General features: G+C 37.5%; 1 protein-coding gene across 3 annotated transcripts; it reads left to right on the plus strand.

Annotated features, from left to right (window-relative positions):
- The first annotated feature begins 239 nt into the window (after positions 1-239).
- LOC126815710 (malonate--CoA ligase ACSF3, mitochondrial) lies at positions 240-13067 on the plus strand. 3 transcript variants are annotated; one of them, XM_050541594.2, is made up of 9 exons: positions 240-326; positions 1409-1994; positions 2764-2973; positions 3906-4097; positions 5423-5592; positions 8160-8305; positions 8919-9038; positions 10582-10698; positions 11624-13067. In XM_050541594.2, exons 2-9 carry the CDS (start codon positions 1446-1448, stop codon positions 12013-12015), a joined length of 1896 nt encoding a protein of 631 aa, XP_050397551.1. In that variant the 5' UTR covers positions 240-326; positions 1409-1445; the 3' UTR covers positions 12016-13067. The 3 variants fall into 3 exon arrangements, with proteins under 3 accessions (XP_050397551.1, XP_050397550.1, XP_050397552.1); XM_050541593.2 differs by having other exon boundaries at positions 255-495; XM_050541595.2 differs by having other exon boundaries at positions 255-448.
- Positions 13068-17063: the final 3996 nt, after the last annotated feature.

A 17063-nucleotide genomic window follows, 5' to 3' on the forward strand; every position in this document is an offset into this window, starting at 1 on the left:
GTTTAGTCGAGGATTTTGATTATTGCGATAGGCCTAAAGCGAAAACTTTTGTAAATTATAATTATAATTATAATTATATAGGCTTCAAAGGAACAACAAAAAATTCGTGCATAATTCAAATTGCCCATTTCAATTTTGAACTTCCTGGGGCGGCGCACCGGTTGCACACCTATCCCCCCCCCCCCCCTCCCCCTTGGATCTTTGTGGAAGCGACCGGCATAAGATAGATCACGTGACATTCAAAATGGCCGACGTATGACCGGCGAGTTTACACAAAGATAAACGAACGGTAAACTTCTCTTTGGGAGCAGAGATTGGGTTAAGAGGTTGGTAACGTTGAAATATATGGAGAAAGAACTATATTCAGCCTACTCAGAACCATGAGTAATGCCTATGGAGATTTTTAAAAATTCAGACATCAATAGAGTAGAGGAAGATCATCCAACATGTAAATGAAATGCTCAACCAAATGACAAGGAGCTGCCATATTTGTTTGTAATTAAAATTAAATAAGAAGACTATAAGAAGATAACAAAATCCTGGTTAAATGGGAAAGTTATTGGAGACCTGAAGTAGCCTATAGTATTATTGAGTTTTAAACAAGCACTGTGTGTGTATGAATTTGCCCACCTTCCCTATCATAATGTTAAATATCATGACCTCCCCTACTTCACTTAATATTTTAATATTAACAGTCTTGTCACAGAGGCTCTTAGTCCCTGTTCGTATGAGAAAAAAACTTATTTCCTTTTTCCGTACAATGAAAAAAGAGCCCCTAATATTTGATATGCCCATCTTCATTAACCTGGCTGGTGCAGAATGGTAGGACAGTCAACCAAGTCACCAATCGGCTCGTTTCGGAGTAAATTACGACGGGGATCACTACCATTTTTAAGTATTTTTGTTCTTTCCCGCAAATTGTTCGCCGCCTCAAAAAATAGGAGGGGGGGCGTGTGCCGAGTGCGCCCCCACCCCCTAGGATCCGCACCTGGGGTGGCCAAATGGTTAACGTGTGCGCATTGCATCATAAGGTCTGTCATTGAGTCAAGTCGTGTGGTTTCGATTCTCCACTTGTACATGAAAGGAGTAGGGTTGCCTGTTCAACCCGATTAGCTTTCTCCATGTCCTCCTGTTTCCTCCCACTACTAAAGATCCCTATGCACAAGGGAATTGTTGAAATAAAATTGAACCATATGTTAGACACAAAATGACCAAAATGTGGCAGGTGGATGATAAACCCCATTTCTCTCTCTCTCTCTCAAACACATATATTCTATAAAATTATGTGACAAAACACCAATAATAGAAATCCTGGAAGATTTGTTTTTATGCATGTCATTATTGCTTATATATATTTATACAGTATTGTTTTCTTTATTATTTTTTAAATTATAATTCTGTTTTTCAGGTTCTAATTAAGGGGATTTACCTCCTTTAGCATCAACATGATCAAAATCTTTCAACTTGAAAAAACATTTTTCTTCAGTCGGATAAAGAAGTTCCAACAATTATGGACCAATGGAACAGTTGGAATCTATCCTATGTCTTCTCCTCAGAGATATCTTCATTTATGTCCACAATGTTCCTCGAGATTTGGGTACACAAATTTGAAAGTCAACAAAGTGACTCCAACGTTCTTGGTGGCTGAGAAATATGTAGGAAGAACTGCTATTATAGATCAGCATGGAAAATCAAATTACGAAGATATTTTACATCATAGTGCCAAGTTAGCAGAAAAAATTAGAAAAACGTGTGGCTTGTCTGATAAAGAATATTTTCGAAACAATGACCGTGTGGTTTTCTTATGTGAAAATGATGTTTCATATGTAATTGCTCAATGGGCAACATGGATTTTGGGAGGTGTGGCTGTACCGTTATGTAAGACTCACCCAGCTTTAGAACTAGAATATTTTGTCGAAGATGCCCAAGCATCTATTGTCATAGCAACAGAAGAATATGAAAAAGTACTGAAACCAATTGCATATAAATTTCAGGTATCTCTTTTCATTACTCGGGTTGCTCCCAAATCATAAATCTTTTCATTAATATTTCTTCTGTATCTTCCATCTTTATTTTACAGTCAGGTCTCTTGGCCTGTCTTATGCCAATAAAAAGTAGTATTCTCTAGTATTTAGTCCGAAAATATATGGCATTGAACTGTATTGCACATAACTTTTATTTTCTCGGGTGCCACTATTAAACATACATTATGCAAGAAGTAAATCTGTCTATTGCAGGTCTTTCTTTAGGCCTGAAATGTTTTCTAAATTATTAACTAAACATTAATTAACTGATCCAGGCCATAATCAACTCTCAATGGCATCAGATTTCTCCGATATTAAATAGATTAGAACGGTTCAGCCATATTTTGATTTAATCTAAAAATAGAGGAGCGAGACTTCGCTTCAAACAACCAGTACGGTGGTGGAAATTATTGCACACGTCTTGTCAAACCTTCAAAGGCTAATATCTTCGCTCGCAATAGAGTAATTTGAATGAAATTTTCAGATTATTCAATTTACATTATCTATTTTGGAACTATTATAGCAAGAATGGCTAGCTCTTTATCTAAATCTTACATAATATATCTTTAATACACCCACAAACATCCCTGCCCTTTCGAGCTCACCATAATCAATAAATTTATATCTGATATTTGTTGTTCCATTTGCCAACAGAATTTTTTTTTTATATTAAAATTGCATTTAAATGGAATAGCCCTAAGATCTTTTGAGGCATTAATATTATAAATTTTATTACTAGGTACCCTTGTTAACTCTAAGAAAAAATAGTTACATTGGCACATGTGCTTTGGAGGATAATAGATGGATTGGATGGGAGACAACTCCTGCTTTAATTGAGGGTAGACCAGCCCGTTCAAAAGGTTTTTATGATGATTTTGTTATGACTAACAAATATAAAAACATACCAGCAATGATTATTTATACAAGTGGTACAACTGGTAGACCGAAGGTAAGGGAGAAAACTCTATTCAGTCCTTTGGTATATTATTGGTACCTTATCCTATTGTAAGTTTGTACAAAACTATACAACACTAAGGCCTGTAACCAGGCTTTGATTTCTACTGTTACGATCCAGACTAAGGAAAAAGGAACAAGCAAGAAAGATAAAATCCAATCAACTGATAATATTAAAGTTACCATGGATATATATAACATTTATAATCAAGACAACAAAATCAAAAGATCAATGCCAGATTATGTCACGACTTCAATCTGATTAATTAAGAGGGCCCATCAATTAGATTTCTCGAAACATAGTTAACATCACAGAACGATGAAATTCAGTTAATCAAATCTTTGTAAATACTGAATTGAACCATTTATGCACTGATGTTTCTATTAGAGATTCAACTTCTACATTAATATACCGTGGGTTATATTACGTGCTTGCCATTGTGTACACGAGAGCCAAAGTGGCTAATTTAAGACGCTGGCTTGCTAGCCAGGAAGTCGCATGTTTGATCTCGGTGTTGGCCGAGAAAGTTCATCAGGATTTTCCAGCATGGTTTCCCCTTGTCAGTGGTGCAGGACGGAGGGTCTGACAAGGGCAGCTGTCTAGTTGTTCAGATTGTACAAAAGAACGAGGTCCCGTGTACACATTGGCAGTTGGAATTCGATATAAGAGTAGGCCGTAGCGCCACTGTCTGGGCAAAACTTCCCTCATAGCTCATCGTCATTAGCCCAGTCTCAGCAGAACAGTAGGCCGTTAAACTCCATTTCATTTCATTTCCAATGTATACACAGGGGGACCTTAGTTTTTAGTCCCACTGGAATGACTAGGCTTACTCTCCTTGTCAGACCAACAGGTGCCAACACTTCTACTTTTACTTTATTTTCTTTGAACTACATATTTATCTCCTTTATGAATTATTGATATTTCAGGGAGTGGTATTAACACATGGTAATCTATCTGCTCAAATAACTGGTATGATCAAGGCTTGGGGCTGGACTAATCAAGATGTGATACTTCATGTTTTGCCTTTACATCATGTACATGGTATTGTAAATGTTTTAATGACTGCGTTACACTGCGGAGCTGTATGTGTGATGATGCCAAAATTTGATGCTGGAAAAGTTAGTTAGTTAAAGGCTTATTATATTTTTTCCTTTTAATTAAAGCTCCATAACTGCAGTCTATCTGTCAATTTTTTACATTTTCGACTTCTTATTTTAAAGTGCTTGTTTTTTTTAATACCAAATTTTGTAAGAAGAGGTATATAGGAACTGGTCGCTAACCGCTACTCATCTTCTTCTTCTTCTTCTTCTTTGGGTGGCGCTCTTGGAAAAAGTCTAAGGCTCTGTCAATTCAAGTTCGATCAAAATGAAAATTGGCATGCTTCTTTTTTGAACAATTCTGCATGGATTTGGTGAATTATATTTTTGAATCTCATCCAACAACATGCTCAGTTCCTGGTCCATAGTATGATCGTACTTGTTTCGGTAGTGTTTATTGCTTTATTATTACCTCATTTTCCATACGCATGAACGTGTAGTACAAATGTGTTAAGTGACGATGTCAGAGTTAGTGAATTGTATTTGAATCTGGGTACAAGAATGCTGTCCCTGTCTCTCCCCCAACCCCCTGCAATCGCGGGGGGTTGGATGGCCGAATGTTTAGCAAGTCCACGCTCTATCATAAGGCCTGTCATTGAGTGAACTGGCATGGTTTCGAATCCTCGGTTGTATGTGACAAGGAGTAGGGTCGCCTGTCCAACATCGTGGGTTTTCTCCGGGTCCTCCGGGTTTCCTCCCACTGCTAAAGACCCCAACACGCAAGCAAATTATTGAAATAAAATTAAACCATATGTTAGACCTAGTTTGTGTCGAGTGGATGTTAAACCCTATTTCTCTCTCTCTGCCCTGCAATGGCATAAGTGTCAAATATAGACTATTTCAGATTTGATCTCCCAAACATTTGTGTTTAAATGAAGTTGATTAGCAGCCTAGTGTTCTTGACAGTTGTGTCTCAGTATTACACTTTTGATTGACGAAAGTTGTTTGTAGGAGGAGGTATGAATTTCGATCACTCGCTTGACAGAGAGAGTTCCTTGCTAGTTTCCACTCTGGTTTCCTAGTGTTGCAGGTTGGAGGGCCTAGCATTAAATAAAACCTAGTTGTTTGGATGGTACGAGAAACAAAGGTCTCCTGTATGTCATTGACATTACGTTAATTGAAGATCCCTTGGCAGTTGGAAGAGTAGACAGTTGGTGCAGAAAAGTAGGATGATAAACCCCATTTTATTTCATTTATTAAGACCTATTTTTTACGCATAAGTAGTTCTAATATTGTTATGTGGCAGACCTGATTATGGTTTTTACAGGTAATCATGATGCCGATCTTCATTAGCCTATTGATACAGAGAAGTAAGACCTTGAACTCAAGTTTCATTTCATTTGCAGGTATGGTCAGGGCTCGTAGATCCAATACCAAATATGGGAGGTCTTCGAATCAATGTTTTTATGGCTGTTCCAACCATTTATGTTAAATTGATGGAGCATTATTATGAGACAGTGAGTAGAGGAGGCTATGCTGAGAATTATATAAAGGCTGTATGTGAAAATAAGATAAGGTATGAAGAAATATGACTTATGTATAAAATAGAGAGAAAGAGATATGGGGTTTAATGTCCACTCGATATAAACTAGATCAATTCTTGACTAACATATCGTTCAATTATATTTCAATAAGTCTTTTCCACGTATGGGTCTTTAGCTGTGGGGTGACCTGGGAAAAAGAACCATGTGGTTTGACAAACTACCCTATTCCTTGTTAAATACGCTGGCTGGCTGATAGGTTCTGAGCATGAAAAGGATAGATCAATTGGGTTGAAACAAACTTTTGTCACTAACAAGTACTACCATTGAATAAACCATAGGGTTATTACTGTCTTTGTACCAGACCATCTTGTGAATATACCCATTGAAATCACCAGAAATGGACAAAACTGGCTACAGGGCAGTCATCCAGTACCTCCAACTTAAAGGACTGACCCCAACACAGATACATGTCGACATGGTCTTATCTTTAGGGGATGATGCCCCTTCCTTTACCACAGTAAAGAAGTGGACTACAGAATTTAAGCCTGGCAGAAAGAGTAGCAATCAACAGAAACCACTGAAGAAACCATTACCCAGATGCATGGCATGACATGGTGATTGACCACTCTAAATATTACCAATAATGTGGGCAGATTATCGCCAACGATTTACTAATGACAAAAGTTTTAACAAGATGGGTGCCAAAGCTCTTGAGTACGGATCAGAAACATGTCAGATCCCTGACGTCCTTTGATGATCTGGATCATTTTGAAGCAGATCCTGATGATTTTTTGGCTAGATTTGTAACCATGGATGAGATCTTTTTCCAAAAATGAAAAAGGAACTAGCTGTTCCTAATTTTCCTAGTTATGACGATGTCATGTCAGCTGTGAACGATTTTTTAGGGAGGCTGAAGAAACTTTCTTTCTGACCAGCATCCAGGCAAAAGTGTGTACACCTCGAAGGGGATTATGTAGAAAAATACATTGACAGGTCTTTCACAGATAGGCTTAGAACTTTTCAGCCAGCCCTTGTACAAGTGGGGAATCAAAACCACTGTACTTGACTCAAAAATATACAAACAGTTCGAATTGAATGACAGTCCTTTTCGCCTGCTTAAAGAAAGCAAGTCTCTAACTCAGTATCATCCGCAGTCTTCGACATTGCACACACGACTCATGGGTCACTTTAAATCAACATTGATGTTGTTATCTTGCCATGAAAAGATAAGCTTATGGTATCCAATATTTAAGACAAAATGAAAATTTGCAATGAAGTGACTCGATGAACGAGACGAAACATATCCGACAGGAGAATATTACTGATGTAGATTGGAATAACCAAATGCCAAAGACCGCCACTCTTTGTGTATTTCACCTAACATAACTGATTAGAAATTACAGTTAAAACAGAAACGATTGAATGTAGATCAGTTTATACATTCCTATTACATTATTATATGTGTTGTGACCCATTTGTGTCTATTTATAGGTTCCAAAGAATATAGATTAAGCTCCTTTAAAGATACATTATGTAAGATTTAGATAAAGAGCTAGCCATTCTTGCTTTAATAGTTCGAAAATAGATAATGTAAAATGAATAATTTGAAAATTTCATTCAAATTATTCTATTGCGAGCGAAGACATTAGCCTTTGAATGTTTGACGAGACGTGTGCAATAATTTCAACCACCGTACTGGTTGTTCGAAGCTAAGTCTCGCTCCTCCATTTTTAGCTTAAATCAAAATATGGCTGAACTGTTCTAATCTATTTAATATCGGAGAAATCCGATGCCATCGAGAGTTGATTATGGCCTGGATAAGTTAGTTAATGTCTAATTAATAATTTAGAAAACATTTCAGGCCTAAAGAAAGACCTGCAATAGACAGATTTAGCTCTTGCATAATGTATGTTTAATCCATTCTACACAGGTTGTTTTGTCATTATTTTGTCATTTGTGAATCAGCCATATTGAATTACTTCAGCATGGTCTTCTGGAATATATTTTTCTTAGTTCATTACAAATAGTGCTCGAAATCATTATGTCCATAGTGTAATCAAGGTTATATTGTCACGGAAAGAGAAAAGCATCACTATTGATTAAAATATTGAATTCGAATTCGTGATTTTAGTTTTTAGGGGATCACGGTGGCTAAGTAGGTAAGATGCTGGCTCGCTAGTCTGGAGGTCGGGTGTTCGATCCCTGCATTGGCCGAGAAAGTTCATCCAGATTTTCCGGTGTGGTTTCCCCTTGTCAGTGATGCAGAACGGAGGGTCTGACAAGGGAAAGCTGTCTAGTCGATCGGATGGGATGAAAAATCGAGGTCCCGTGTACACATTGGCATGCACATAAAAGATCCCTTGGCAGTTGGAATTCGATATAAGAGTAGGCCATAGTGCCGCTGCCCAGGCAAAATTTCCCTCATAGCACACTGTATGGTGTATGCTCGTCTTTATTAGCCCAGTTTAGGAGCAGAAAGGTAGGACGTTAAACTCCATTTCATTTCATTTCATTTTTTACTTTCTAGTTAAGCTCCTTTAATCTGTTTTGTTTTGTCTATATTTGTAATTATATGACCAGGTTTTATTTTGTATAATAGATTAATGGTTAGTGGTTCGGCTGCCTTACCAGAACCAGTAATGAAACAATGGGCAAAAATAACCGGTCACCAATTACTAGAACGCTATGGGATGACTGAAATAGGAATGGCTCTTAGTAACCCGTTACATGGGAAAAGATGTCCAGGTATGGTTTTGTTTATTTATTCTTCTTCTTATATCATAGTAGCTGTATGGTAAAACCATAAAATTTTCTTCCCAGGAAAGGAATTTCAAATATAATGGGAAGGAATTTTAGTCGAGGGGAAAAGCAGAGAAAGAATTTTATTCAGGGGATAAACTGGGAAGGATTTTTTGTCTGGGAAGGATTTTTAGTCTGGGAAGGAATTTTATTCAGGAGACGAACCGGGGAAGAATTTTAGTCAGGGGAAGAACTGGAGAAGAATTTTAGTTCGGGGACGAATAAGGGGAAGAATTTTAGTCAAAGGAGAAACTGGCTGAGAATTAAAGGACAATATTGGTGTCGGTCATTATCACATATGTGATAGAACTGGTTAAACACATTCCAAATATAATTTTAACACACAGATCATTGCTACGGTAGATGCGTAACAAAGATTTGAAGATACGGAAAGTGACGCAACGGCTGATCATGGTCAGCTACTACAGCCAACTGATGTTTAAAAAAGCTGATTGATAAACAATGAACCGGCCTCTATATGGTATTATAAATCAATCTACGTGCGTCTCCATTGAAAGAATTATATTTTTCATTTGAAGTAATTTATTTAAATTCTCAGGTTATGTAGGACATCCAATGCCTAGAGTTGAAGTTTGTATATCAAGGCCCAACAGTTATGCTCTACATGGATATGATGTTATTGCACAGGGGGATTCAAAAATAACAAACATTGTATCAGGTAAATTTAAATCAGGTTTATTGGTCCACTCGTTTCAAAGAAAGCAAGGAACTGTTAAAATGGTTCGTCTGTCTGTCTTACTATCTGTCTGTCACAATTCTAATTGAGCAAGAATGTTGGTTTAAACATATTTTATTGCAAATAATTTACAAATGGATCAGGCGAATTATAGAAATTATGAATCTCCTCCCAGCTAGAATGATCAACCTTGGTGTTGGTGTTTATTATATCCCCATCAGACTGGGGTGGTGTCCTTACTGCGCTGCTACGGCGACGGAAAATGGTCTCAGAGCGCATCAAGATCGCCATTAGCGTGCTGTGGTCTCCATGATCGCTAAAGATCACCAAGTCACAGCGTTTGTTTTGAGCATGCTCAAAACAAACGTCAAGGTTTTGCGATCTGACCTAGAAAGCTGTGAGAACGTGACTTTTTTCAAGTTTGTAATTTTTGGGGACATTTTATGGCGTTTTGTTCACGTTTGCCGGCGACCTTGTGCATTTTCTGGTCGCTGTGCGGTCGCAGCTAGTCTGACGGGGGCATTAGGAGGGTGTCTTGTTTTTCTTATCTTTATTGATGTTTTACACATACACTAGTAATTTTAGATTGTATACCGTTCTTGGGTATATGATTAATACTTTGTTTCATTATATTTTATAGTTTTGTTTTAAGTTTAAACAAAAATATACCACTGTAATGAGTGGGGATAAAGGGGGTGATCAAATGGTTTAATGCGTGCACGTCGATTACAAGGACTGTCATCGATTCAAATGGTGTGGTTTTGATTCCCCACCTGTCCAACTTTGTGGGTTTCCTCTGGTTCCTCTGGTTTCCTCCCACTGCTAAGGACCACTACATGCAAGCATATTATTGAATGTTAGTCCCAACATTACCTATTTTGTGTCAAGTGGGCGTTAACCTCCATTTTTCTCTCTCTCTGTAATGACTGTAACATTTGAGTAGCGGTTGATATCTGGTCGAAATCATTCAGTTATGTATAACTGACAGTATTCCAGCCCCCATTGTTACCAGTAACTGCAAGTGTTTGCTTCTGAAAATGTTGGAGAAGCTTGTCAAGCGGATAGATGACATTAAACATGTCAATCGATTATGGAAAGCTCTGACCGGGAGTTGATTTCTGCTACTCCGATTCAGTCACAGAAAAAAAGGGTTAGATGGCAGAATGATTAGCGTGTGCGCATTATATCATAAGGTCTGTCACTGAGTCAACTGCCATGGTTTCGATTTCCCAAGGAGTTAAGTCGCCTGTCCAACCACGTGGGTTTTCTCCGGGTCCTCCAGTTTCCTCCCACTGCTAAAATTGAACCTTATGTTATGTTAGTCCCGAAATGACCTAGTTTGTGTCAAGTGGAGTTAAACCTCTCTCTCTCTCTCTCTCTTTCTTTCTCTCTTGAAAATTTTGTATCCATAAAGTGGAGTTGTTTCCCTTTACATACTCCCTCAGGGGCCCCATGCATGAAATCTTGCTGTCTCCAAACTACAACAATATAGTCTGTTTTTACAGTATTGTATATTTATCGACAGGTAAAGAAGGAGAATCTGGAGAATTATTGGTAAAAGGTCCATCTGTATTCAGTAATTACTGGAGAAAGCCAGACGCCACAAAACAGGCTTTTACTAATGATGGTTGGTTTAGAACAGGTACTGAAAACTTAATTTGAAATTTGGTTGTAGTAGTTACCTGTCCTGTATTCTATTTTCTTATGCTAAAACATTGGTACAGTAATATTTATCTGTCATCCTCTATATGTCCATCTTTAACATGATAATAAGTCTTTCAGATATTGCTTAATGTTTAGCTGTCTAGTCATTCGGATGGTACAAAAAAAACGAGGTCCTGTCTACACATTAGTGTACATGTAAAAGATCTGTTGGCCGTTGGAATTTGATATAAGAATAGGCTGTAATGCCACTATCCGGCCACTGTCCGGTTTAAGCCAGGGTTGTGTTTAAAATTATGTGAAACTGGATCCCAAAATGATTAATGTTTTAGGACTTGGAAAGATATTCTCAATATTCTGTAGCAGTTATTTAAGGGGGAGGGGGGGGGAAATGGGGCTGAATGTCCATTTGACACAATCTAGGTAAATTTGGAACTACCATAGGTGAATTTTAATTCTATAATTCGCTTGTGCGTAGACTGTAGAGTCTTTAGCAGTGGAAGGAAATTGGAGGAACTGGAGAAAACCATAAGGTTGTGTAGACGGGTTACTCCTGGTCATGTACAGATTTGGGAAGGAAACCACACCACATGACTAAATGACAGACATTAGTATCAACACCAGCACCTACTCATCCCACCCTCAATTTACTAAGAATTGTAAGTTTACCACCCTACCCTCAATTTACTAAGGATTTAAGTTTACCACTCTACCCTCAATTTACTAAGAATTGTAAGTTTACCACCCTACCCTCAATTTACTAAGGATTTAAGTTTACCACCCTACCCTCAAGTTACTAAGGATTGAAAGTTTACCACACTACCCTCAATTTACTAAGAATTGTAAGTTTAACACCCTGCCCTAAATTTACTAAGGATTATAAGTTTACTACATAACCTTTTCAGGTGATACTTGTGTGTATGAAGACAACGTTTATAAAATAGTTGGTCGTACTTCTGTGGATATTATTAAAAGTGGTGGATTTAAAATCGGAGCTTTAGACATAGAACGTCATTTATTAACCCATCATAACATCCGTGAATGTGCTGTTGTTGGACTACCAGATATGACTTGGGGTCAAAAAGTTGGTGCTGTTTTAGTTTTAAAAGACGGCACGTCACTCAGTCAAGTGGAATTAAAACAATGGGCCTGTAACAAGATGACCCCTTATCAAATACCAACCGTGATCAGGTGTTTAGACTTTATACCTAGAAACGCCATGGGAAAAGTGAATAAAAAACAATTAATCGAAGACGTTTTTCCAGAGTACTCTAAGCAAACATTTGCTGTGCGTTAAAAAAACAGTGTGATAAATTAATTGATATAATAAACTATAGAGTATTTTAATGAATGATTCCAATTTATTCATATGTCTCTTCCCTCCCATCTATCTGTGATGTCTTTAGGTTTCAGAAAGTATATTTTAAAATAATTAGCCAGCTTGAAAAAAACATAATCAGTATTTTTAAATATCATCCAAGCGTAATTCATTGTGAAATTTCTGTGAATCTGACTGGTTCAGGAGTTTAGGTTCATTGCTCGCAGGCTGGATTATCTAAGGATAGGCTGACTACCGATGAGGCAGCTGAACCCTGTCTGGTTCTCTCGTAGATTGTATTTTATTTAATTGGACCTTCCAATCATGGTACCTTTCTAGCCCTGTTAAGGGGTTATTTTTGTTATATAGAAACTGTTAAAAGGCATTTAGAAATATAAAGATTGTGTCCAACTAGAACTGGGTCAAGGACAGATAATCTTTTGTAGTTCCCTGTGCTGGGCGATGTGGTAAAAAAATGCCTAGTTGTTTGGATGGATGAAACAAGATATAGTGGATAGCATTTGAAGCACATTAAAGATCCCCCGATTGTTGGAAATCAAAATAAAAGTAGGCCGCTCTAGGGGCAAGATTTGCTCCTAGCCTAGTTGATCAGAAAAGTAGGACGTTAAAGCTCATTTCGTTTCACAAATCGGAGATTAAATGCCAGAACTCATTGTAAAAAATTGAAGGCAAATTTCTTTTTTGTCTTATTATCAAAAAATTAAATGATATTTTCAGGTTTTCAGTATTGAACATAAAGGACCATATAACTAACAATGTAATTTATATCACCAACCATAATATATAAATTATAGCTTTCAAAATATTACCCAGTTGTATAGTTTCAAAAATGGATGATTCAGTGTTATGAATGTTTTCTGAGAATTGACTGGTGTTTGAGTATACTGTAATTTGTTTTGTTTAATTACTTATATAATACCAAAATACTTATATATTTTATATATTGTACATAATGACAGAAATGATTTTGATAAAACCTAGAGATAAAATAATCAAATTGAATAATATTATACACTGTGGTCTAATTGCCACTCGCGTTCTCTTCTGTGTTCACGACACGTTCTCTTCTCGTATTCCGAAGAAGCCGGAACCTTTATGTGTAATGTATGTGATTCAGTTTAAACCTACGTGTATGCATGCTGTCCTTAATGGATGTCTATGCAATAAACATCTTATCTTATCATGCATCCGAAAGCGGCACACACATCGGATCTAAGGCGGTAGATACCGGTACATCGGGTGAATCACGGGATATTCAGCATTAAAACAATTAACGGAATTAACGCATTTAACACACATGGGATTGGCTACACGTGATCACTGAAACAATAGAGGTCGGAATCAACCCAAGATGTATATATACATCGGAACTAATAAAGGGGGGTGAAATACGCAACGGAACTAATAGTAGAGAACGGAACTTCCGTAATAATAATAGACATGAGATATACACAAAGGAACTAATAACTACTAATTGTTGGATGATGTACGCAATGGAACTAAATAAGAATACACCTTGGAAGATAGCAGGAATAGTTTGTTTATTTAAATACTTCCCGATCTATCATATCCATTCAGTAGTGCGGTATTCGATAATGAGGATAAATTTACACAATTATGTAATAAAAGACTTGAAATCAACGCTGATGCAGATCTCATAAATATGTTACATCATCCGGTATGCTTTCAAATATGTCCTAAATCGCAATCCGTTTAGTCAACAACTTGATCAACAACTGGATATTTTGGACGTGAATATGAATTATTAGTTTTATTTTAGATACATCATAAACAATACACATTATTGTCGACCATATGACGTGAATGGACACGCGTGATTGACACCCGTATTTTATTACTCTAAGGTATAGAGACTTGTCTGAGATATCAACCTAGGGGGGAGTGGACGTTAACCCCCAGCTTGTTCCTATGAGCCAACTATAGAATTAAATATTCTAAATTGAAGAATTTGTACATGACGTAACTGGCGGAACTTAACTAACAATAACTGTGAATTGGGAAGGGTGGAGACGCAATTAACAGTGCATTTCGACAAACAAAACAAAGGCGTGGTAAACGCTGACTTTCCACGAGGAAATGAAATGGGTTTAACGTCCAACTGTACTGCACCGACTGGGCCAATGAAGACCAGCAATGTCTGAAACTCGTTGAGCAATATGAAGTAATCAAGATCAGAATCTGACTATGAAAGTTCTGGTCAAAATCTGAATTCCTAACAAAAGGTAAACGAATTTGACGGTTGTACAGAAAACGTCGCCATTTTAAAATTCGGGGACACCAGATCAACAATGAAAGAACTGGTATTATTGATGATGTCATCAACCCTTTTTTAAATTTAGCACAATGGGACACCACGAATCTTTTGTTGAGGAAACAGATGGACCACCTCCTCTAAACACTTCCCAAGCCACTAACATTAAAGGCGAATAAGACGAAATGGAACAAACTCCCGTGCATTGTCATTATATTTAAAGATGGGGCTCTCATGTAGTTCGAGGTCCCCCTTTTAGTTTTGAGTTTACGTTGTTTAAGCAAAGTAGCCTCTGGTATTTTGGTATTCAGTCAGTCCCTGAATAACCTAATGATAGAAGAGACGTAGACCTTTAATGTCCAGTTTCGGATGTTTTTAAATTTTCGTGTTTTATTTTAAAGAATTACACTTCATAATTATTGTTTGAATGTTTTGATGTTTTAAAATATGATTGAACGTGAGTTTCGTTTTCTACAGATTTGTCATTTCTATACATTGAATGAAATGGGGTTTAACGTTTTACTTTTCTGCACCAACGGAGCTGATGAGATAGAGGTAGAGAGAAATGGGGATTAACGTCCACTCGACACAAACTAGGTCATTTCGGGACTAACATGTGGTTTAATTTTATTTCAATAATTCCCTTGCGCGTAGGGGTCTTTAGCAGTGGGGAGAAAACCCACTAGGTTTTGACAGGCGACCCTACTCCTTGTCACGTACAACCGAGGAATCGAAACCACGCCAGTTGACTCAATGACAGATTTTATGATACAGCGCACACACGCTAACCATTCAGCCGCCCACCCGGATCTGATGATTTTGGGCGTTTGTATACACATACCTCCACAATTAAATCATAAACAATATTAAAGCAACAACTATTTCGTCGATGAAACACGTGTCTGGTATTGTATTATGTATAAACATGAGAACTTATTCAGTACATGTACTGATTGTGTGCACGTATGCGTCAATCACATGCTTCCCATTTTCAATACAAATGAAATAGGGATTAACGTCCTTCTGTTCTGCTCCAACTGGGCTAAAGAAGACGGGCATACGCCATGCAGTGTGCTTTGAGGGGAATTTTGCCCGGGCAGCAGCACCATGACCTACTCTTATATTGAATTCGAACTGCCAAGGGATCTTTTACGTACACGTCAATATACGCACGGGACCTCGGTTTTTCGTCCCATCCGAACGACGAGACAGCTGTCCTTATCGGGCACTGATATGGGGGAAATTTTGCCCGGGCAGCAGCACTATGACCTACTCTTATATTGAATTCAAACTGCCAAGGGATCTTTTAAGTACACGCCAATGTATGCACGGGACCTCGGTTTTTCGTCCCATCCGAACGACGAGACAGCTGTCCTTGTCGGGCACTGATACTAATGGAAAAGTAATTAAATATTGATACAAAAAATATTATTATTTAAAGTGGTATTAATAAATTGGTATATTACACGGGCGTACTGGTAAGCCCTGAACCCTCGGATCAACTGCCCCCCCCCCACACACACACACACCCATCGCTGATAAGAATACGTGACATGACACAACGGAACTGTATAGGCCACCGGACTCATAGATTCGACAATGCACGGTGTGTTTAAATTTGATCTTGATAAACGACATCTGTAATATTATTTGATACAGGACGGAACACCGTTAAATAAATGATATTTTTCATAAATAAATGCAAATTGTCCGTGCATTAATGGCCAGAAAAAATATATACGAAATATAAACTATTTACTATAAACATATCGATAAGAAGGATCCTATCTCAAACTATTCGTGTCTAGTCCGTCCACCGTTCTTAATTTAGGAATAGTTTAACGCGCCCGCTTTAGATCATAAGGTCTGTCATTAAATCAAGTGACGTGGTTTGGATTCCCCGCCTGTACGTGAGAAGAGGGGGTAGGGTGGTCTGACCAACCTCGTGGGTTTTTCTCCGTGCCCCCCCCCACCACACACACTGCTAAAGAGCCCTACGTGCAATCGAATTACTGAAATAAAAATTAAACCACATAGTAGTCCCGAAATGACCTATTTTGTGTCGAGTGGTCTCTCTCTCTCCGATCAGAAATCAGCCGTGACGTGTTATATAATCTCTCAGAAGGTGTTATTAACCTATATATCAGGTCATATTCTGCGTTGATCGCCGTAACAAACAAATACATAGAGTAGAGCTAACAATGTCTGCGATATCACACTCGGTGGAAGCAGTCATTAATCCGTATCTAGTAGTAGTAATAGGTTATTAATCTGATTTATTTTTGGTCTATATTTAGGCCTCTACGTCATGCATAGCTTGTCTTAATCACCTAAATAGCGTGAACAAACCATATCCTTTTATTGTAATTGGTTGATCTCATGATTAAATTTCGTTTACGTAAAGGTATTAATCAACTTAACACTGCAGTAAGAAGCCATATATTGACAGCGAAATCAGATAAAAACATAAATTAAAATAACTATTATGGAATAACATTGATGATACCAAACATTAAATTCCTGGACCTCCTGATTTAAATTGATTTAACTATGACAAAGGGAGAAGAAGACCCGCTCTCAGTTCTCACGACATCGTGTTTTAAAGTGATACTGTTTTTATTAATTAATACTATGTGTAAATAACTTAAAACTATGTTCAATGTATTGGACGTTAAATTCGTAATAAACAACGATAACTATTTCAGCGACGTTTCAATAAGAATGATATATTTTG

This window comes from Patella vulgata, chromosome 3 (genome assembly GCF_932274485.2).
Source record: "Patella vulgata chromosome 3, xgPatVulg1.2, whole genome shotgun sequence".
NCBI lineage: Eukaryota > Metazoa > Mollusca > Gastropoda > Patellidae > Patella > Patella vulgata.